Source organism: Gadus chalcogrammus, chromosome 8 (assembly GCF_026213295.1).
Source record: "Gadus chalcogrammus isolate NIFS_2021 chromosome 8, NIFS_Gcha_1.0, whole genome shotgun sequence".
Taxonomy (NCBI): domain Eukaryota; kingdom Metazoa; phylum Chordata; class Actinopteri; order Gadiformes; family Gadidae; genus Gadus; species Gadus chalcogrammus.
In genome coordinates, this window is record NC_079419.1 from 21,697,045 (window position 1) to 21,704,320 (window position 7,276).

The 7,276-nt window shown below is 41.1% G+C and overlaps 1 protein-coding gene across 1 annotated transcript; it reads right to left on the reverse strand.

Annotated features, from left to right (window-relative positions):
* Positions 1–3,359: 3,359 nt before the first annotated feature.
* Positions 3,360–5,506, reverse strand: LOC130387938 (coiled-coil domain-containing protein 106-like). The gene is made up of 4 exons (XM_056597229.1): positions 5,358–5,506; positions 4,918–5,067; positions 3,802–4,050; positions 3,360–3,676 (listed from the first exon to the last, which is right to left on the reverse strand). Exons 1-4 carry the CDS (start codon positions 5,479–5,481, stop codon positions 3,360–3,362), a joined length of 840 nt encoding a protein of 279 aa, XP_056453204.1. The 5' UTR covers positions 5,482–5,506.
* Positions 5,507–7,276: the final 1,770 nt, after the last annotated feature.

Here is a 7,276-nt window from a genome sequence, read left to right on the forward strand (position 1 = left end):
GCTTCTTCTGCTTCTAATGCAAGGGCCTCTATGTAGTTCCTCTTGTCGGTCTTCAAGCTTTTTTTCACGTTCTTATTTGCTTCCCTGTACTCTATTTGTGCCTTTACTTTCTCTGCTCTTGTACGACTGCTGTTAAGAGCTGCCTTCTTTTCTTTCCTCTCCTTCACCTTCTTTATTGACTCTGCTGATATCCAAGCCTTGTGGTTATCTTTCTGTGGTCCCAGTGCTACATTGCAGGTTGTAATTACCGTTTCCTTTACCACCTTCCACATCCCATCTATGTTTCTTTCCTCACCTTCTTTATCTAGCTCTTGCAGGGCATGAAACTTGTTCTTTAGCTCGATCTTGAATTTTTCTGTTACTGCTGGATCTCTTAAAAGTACTGTGTTGTTTCTTTCTCTGGTTCTTCTCACCTGTCCAGTTTCTCCTCAACTTTAATTGGACTTTGGCAACGAGAAGATGATGGTCTGATGCTACGTCAGCTCCTCTTCTGACTCGTACATCTAAGAGGGACCTCCTAAACTTTTTGGTGACACATACATGGTCTATTTGGTTCTCAGTGGAGAGGTCCGGTGATACCCATGTGGCTTTGTGTAATCGCCTGTGGGGGAAGACACTTCCTCCGATGACAAGGTTGTTATTTGCACATAGTTCTGCAAATCTCTCTCCATTTTCGTTCATCTCGCCTAGACCATGCTGCCCCATTATCCTCTCATAGCCTCTGTTGTTACTTCATATTTTTGCATTAAGATCTCCGATTAAGATGGTAATGTCTCTTTCTGAGTATCTCTGGATGATGGTCTGTATTCTGCTATAGAATTCGTCCTTGCTCTCTTCGTCACTATCGTTGGTTGGGGCATAGCATTGAATGATGTTCATGTTTATTCTTTCCTTCTTTGTTTTGAATGTAGCTGCTATTGCTCTCGAGCCATGTGCCTCCCCTCCCATGAGTGCTCTCTGAGCAGCCTTGGACAGCATCAAAGTGACTCCCTGGGTGTGGTGTGCATTGTCCTCCTCATGGCCTGAGTACAGCAGCAGCTCTCCTGTGGTAAGCCTCTTCTGTCCAGAACCCATCCATCTTGATTCACTAATTCCGAGTATCGCAAGGTTGTACTTGTTCATCTCGGTGTCAACTTGTGCGGTCTTTCCAGCTCCGAACATGGTCCTTACGTTCCATGTACCGATGGTGGTTGTAACACCGGTTGAGAGGATGGTTTTCGGCAGAGTGGCTTCCAGGTGCTTCTGGCTTTCACCACCCTGCGTCATAAATCCTTCTGACGAAGGTCCGTCTTCACTCCGGGGCGGGATATCTTGATTTACTCTTGTTTGCGTTTCTGTAACAGGTATTGTTTTATGGGGTGGGGTTGTTAGCCCCACGCCTAACCCCCAACCTGGAGGACCAGGTGTTGCCTTTAGTCGGACCTCTACCCTAAAACCTGCCCGGCTTGGTAAGACCTGCCAGGGGTATTACCCCCGCCGGTATAGCCTCCAGGGTCACGGAAGTACACAAGCCTCCCCACCACAGCAAGGTAACAACACAGAGGGGAAGATATTGAAAGCATACCACATATAAAACTATAAAATAATTAGAAAATGGTTCATTATAATTAACTTACAATAACATCTGTTTCAACCGATAACTTCTGAATTTTTCTTTTAGGTTCAGTTTTTGTTTTGTTTATAGAATATCCCCTTATATTTAATGCCCAGATGTGCATAATTGTTGTGAGTTCAGATGACTCTTATTCTACCTAGATTAGACGGTTTTGATTGACCTAGCTCAAGATTCACCAGGTGTCAAAGACGTAGGATTGTGGAACTCCTTGGGAGCCCCCGAGACACGCGTCAATGTGGTAGAAATTAATGAGTATATTCTATGGTGAACTATGATTATTATTAGGCCTTATATCTTAATGGTAGAAGACACACGATACCTGCAGAGCCTGGGGTCAGAACAGATGGTGGGACACAGATATGAGCAGGAAGCTACGGGGTTAAGCCATGTTGACCTCAGCCTTCAGCCTTGGGTCATCTTGGCTACGGGGTTATTGCATGCTGACCTCAGACTGGTGTCCAAAATCACTTTGTTGAAAATGTGGGTAACACTTTATAATAACCCTCCATAATAAACCATTTATGAAGCATTTGTTCATAGTTTGTTCATCATTTGCAAATTGTTATCCCAACATTTACAAACCTTAGTAATGTATTTGTAAATGAGTAGTAATGTATTTATGAACCTGTTTTCTAATGATCTATAAGAGTTTTTTATAAGGACATTATTTAGGGATTTATAAATGAGTATTAATGTATTTACAAACATGTATTAATGTATTTACAAACATGTTTCAAATGATTTTCTAATGATCTATAATATCATATATGAGGACATTAGTAAGCTATTTTTAAATGAGTATAGATGTATTATGAACATGTTTCAAATGATTTTCTAACGATCTAAAAGATCATTTATAAGGACATTAGCAAGCTATTTGTAAACGACTAGTCATGTTTGTATGAACATTTTTCAAACCATTTTCTAATTATTTATAAGATCATTAATAAGGTATATAATAATGGTCTGCTCACATTTTACAAATGATTAAGCAAGCAGGTTTCAATGAGTTAGTAATGATTCATAATATCCTTTATAAGGCATGTGATGATGGTCTGCTCACCATTTATGGGTCATCATGAATAACCTTTGTCAAGCACAAGCTATCGTCCAATTCATAAGTGAAATAATATATGTGAGCACATGTAACACCTTAGTTTATGCTTAATATAGGTTTTTAGAAAGCATTTACTTATCATTAGTAAAGTGTTTTGCATGGGTTGATATAAAGTAGACACTGTCTATACTTTATAAGCATTTACAAATGGCCAATAACTGAGGAACATACTATAGAAACCATTTACTTACCATAAGTAAAGTGTTTTGCATGGGTTGATATGAAGTTGGCACTGTCTATACTTTATAAGCATTTACAAATGGCCAGTAACTGAGGACCATACTATAGAAACCATTTACTTACCATTAGTAAAGTGTTTTGTATGGGTTGATATAAAGTTGGTACTGTCTATACTTTATAAGCATTTACAAATGGCCTGTTACTGAGGGACATACCATTAGAAGACACTTCTGCAGCAACAACTCCAAAAATGACCTCAAACGTTAGGTTGTTAAACATATCAATGGCAAAAACACACAACACAGCATCGAGGGAATGAAGTGAAATTGTAAAACATTCATTTAAAAAACCACACTGACAATAAATTCACTTTAAACATGCATTCTAATAATCTAATATCTAACACAACAGCAACAACAACAACGTAACTTTAAATAAGGGGATCAGCTAGTTTTTTTTAGTAATTGGCAAAAGTTTGCCAGAGTCTTTATATTCTTTGATTCGGGTAACAATGTTTTCGTCCACGTCTATGGCATCCTTGCACCTCTGTGCAAAACTGGAGAGCTTCTCCTTTTTGTGGGCGCTCTCTTTTAGCTCTGCATACGCCTCTGGGGCAGCAATGCACAGCTCTGCCATGGGGGCATTTACAACAATGGTGTTGCGGTCGACCCCCACAGCTTTGAAGGCTGCCCCCATGGATCTTCCCTTCCTGCAGATTTTCAGCACCTTGCGGTACCGGGCCACCACCTCTTCAGGATCTTTAGCTTCAAATGAGAGAAGGTAAAATGAGTACAGCGCACATCATACATATACTACTAATTCAATTATCAAACTTGATACACTTGAAAGTGGGTGTACACTTTCCCCCGCCACTGTATATTCTTATTACCTCGCTGGTAAACACCTTGCCCCTTCCGGTTCTTTGCCCTTTTCCCCTGCTTCCGTCCTTTTCCCCTGCTGTTCTTCTGCTTCTTCCGTCCCTCATCCGAGGAGGAAGAGTCGGAGGAAGAGTCGGAAGAAGAGTCGGAAGAAGAGTGGGAAGAATCAGGCCCCGACTTGGACGAGTCGGTTGAGTCGGCTCCCTGCGACTGGCACTTCTTCGCCTGGGGTGGACTGCCCTTGTCCTTTTTTCTTGCTGCTAAAAACAGACAATGACCGAGGATGATTAGTGGAAAATATAGGCATGTGCGTGGCACACTAGTAAGTGTGATGGTCTTTGGAAGATAGTTTTCTGAGTTCAAAATCATCCCGTTACTGTTTTTTGTTTTATTATTTACCGTATTAAAAATATCATAATTCATTAGTTATTATTAATTAAAATTTGGCTTTCTGTAGAATAAAGAAATACAGAATACAGAAAATAAATATACATAATAGCAACCTGTACCAATATCCTTAATATTTAACAATATACATAGTAATTATTCATTATTTATAATATATAATTCACTATTGTGCAATTACATATTAATAATTCATAATATATAATTCACTATTATGCAATATGCAGATTTGCTATGCAAACAACTGAAATAATAATAATAATTGTTATACCAATCACCTGCACTCAGTGTATTATAAACACTAGAATTACAACGCAGTTACATAAATATACCAAAATGGCGCTCTAAGACCACAAATGGAAAATACAGGCATTGCCTAGGAGCCTATGTCCAGCTACCACCACGATCCGAACACGCAAAATCTCCGTGGCACAGTGTAGGAGACAGGCTAGCACAGGTCGATGCAAACGTACGTGAGGAAATGACTAGAATTTAACCAATAATGTTAATCAACATAAACACGAAGAGAGTAGGCTAATGCTAGCAGGAACATACAATTATGCTCTTACATCATCAGTAACGCATACGGCAACACAATGATAACTTTATGTTAGCATAAGAGATTATAATCACGTGGTATTAGACCATGAGGGCACGTTTGGGCTGGCACGAAAAGGTTTCAAGTTAGCAAGTGTATTGTCAAATATGGCAAATTGACTTACTCATAGCCAGTTGTTCCAGCAGGAAGTCCCTTTCTTTGGTCAAGTCTTTAACCAGCTCCTGCTGCCAGTCCAACTTCTGCCTGGCCATCTGCAGCTCATGGCGCAGTCTCGTTGAAGCCAGTTGGGCATTAGGAGCGACTGTGGTCCTAGCTTAATGTTTGGGGGAAAGTAAAAATGTTCACACCGCTCATTTCCAATAATGAAGGTTAATCATATGCACATTAAGCAAGAAGGGAAATCGTTTTGATAGTCTAAGGTTACTAGCTAGGTGGTACATCTGTACATTAATGCCTGTCGGAACGACACTCAGGCTTGAGACAGTTGAACACGTGGATGCTAACTATCAATAGCTGTCAATGGCAAGCTAGCTAGCTCTTACAGCTAGTTAGCTAGCTTACCACCGCGGCTCTCATGTGCATTAGCTTGGCCTTGCAACTTACCGGTGGAAGACGTTCCCGCCGCTTCCTCCTCAACCGATTCGTCTCCGGCGGCAGGGGTATTCCTTGCCGAGCTCAGCGTGTTCGCTGGACGTTTAGACCGAGAGCGGGTATCAGCACGTCTCATGTCTGCAACAAGTTGGCAGTTGTGTTCCGACTCCCTCGTGTGATGAATCTAAGTGCCCACCTGATTGGCTGTCCCCCTCTGCTCAACGCTGCAGGAACTATGAATGGGTTTTAAATAAAAGTATTGCATGTTACATGTTTAATTGTTTCATGTGATGGAAATATGCGCTAAATAAACTGGAAAGTTCTCCTGAACAACTTTTCAATTTATTGCTGGTTAGCCAACTTTAGTTATTTTTGTTTTCTGGTGAGACATTTGTGGGTGAAGAACAACCACCGTTGACGGGACTGTACCAAAACTCTACCTTCTCCTTCCTTCCATTACGCATTAGTAAGAGGAAACATTGCTCTGTGTGCCAAATAAGTGTGTGTGCTGGAATACTAGTTTATGATGAATAGATTGAATAGGAAATTGCTGGAGCTTATTCATAGGCGCAGGTCGAAGAAACGAAGCCTGAAGCTAATCAAATGGCTACAGAAAAAACATCTGTTAAGGCCACAAATGAAATGCAATCTCTGCAATCGCAGGATGAAATTGAAAGAAGACAAGGGAGGAGACAATTACACTTGGTAAGAAAAGGTGTTAATATCAATGTGGATTATTGATGCATATTGACAGCCTAAGCTAATTGATAAAATATGTATAGACTACAGTAAAAGTACATTAATTAGGCTCCCCCCCCCCCCCCCCCCCTGTTTCTGGGAAGCATGTCCCCATGCTTCATAGTCCTATCATAAAGCCATCGCGCATTACCAGTGAACATGCTTCTGACTGTCACATGCACTATCCCAAATCTATCCTGGTTTACTGTTATCCCAATATGCCTATTTACAATGTTTTATACTATTTTAATAGGATATGTCAACGAGCAGTGCACAGAGGGCATAAGAGACAGAAATCTGTCAGGCACAGGTCCATATTCAGCCGTTCGAAAACCTCTCTCTGTGACTGGATGCGGTTCATTCACAGGTATGACTGTATACAATTGCTGCATTCGGTGCACATTGCAGACAATATACAGTAAATACATTTAAATCAATGTTTACTTTATGTTTATTTAGATTTTCACAGGGACTACGCATGAGACAAATCGATATGATGGCTGACGACATAGCAGGGAGCTCTGCTACCCTCACTAAAATGTCTAAAAAGTTGCGGAGGGTCTGTGTGACAGCGATTGAAAAATTTAAAAGACGGAGAGGACAGGTCATTGGTGGACGGAGAGAATTCGTCCAGATTGATGAGAGCCATTTCCGACATAAAAGAAAGGTGTGTTTTGTCTTTCCGCCGCATCTCTTTCCGTGGCAATATCGGCCAATTTTAATACATAGGTGGAGTACAATTGGCTGCTTGAGCACAAAAAAAATTATGTTGGGTCTACAATTATGAAGCCTATTCACAGTTATTCAGGTATTTGCGTTATGTTTCGTTCTTTGCTCTCATCCATTTTGTTTGCTTTTTTTAATTACATTAATCCAACAGTATGGAAGAGGAAGAATGGCTGGAGGATGGAAGAGGAAGAAGTGGGTCTTTGGTATGTTGAGTGTGAGGAATGACGGGAGAAAGAAGGGTAAGCCAATACTGCGGCTGGTCGAAACAAGATCCAGAAGACACCTTCTACCAATGATTACGCGTCATGTGAGGCAGGGCTCCTCCATCGTAAGTGATGAGTGGCGGGCTTATCGTGTCCTCCCTGCATTAGGATACCGCCACTTCACGGTAAACCACAGCAGGTGGTACGTGGATCCACGTACTGGTGCCCATACACAGAACATAGAGAGGGCATGGCGCACCT

Excerpts from the sequence above, each read along its gene's own strand:
- LOC130387938 (XM_056597229.1), bottom strand. The coding sequence starts at position 5,481 with ATGAGACGTGCTGATACCCGCTCTCGGTCTAAACGTCCAGCGAACACG. Across the intron at positions 5,068-5,357 it reads GGCGGGAACGTCTTCCACCG|CTAGGACCACAGTCGCTCCT; the intron begins GTAAGTTGCAAG and ends CCAAACATTAAG. Across the intron at positions 4,051-4,917 it reads GCTGGAACAACTGGCTATGA|CAGCAAGAAAAAAGGACAAG; the intron begins GTAAGTCAATTT and ends GTCTGTTTTTAG.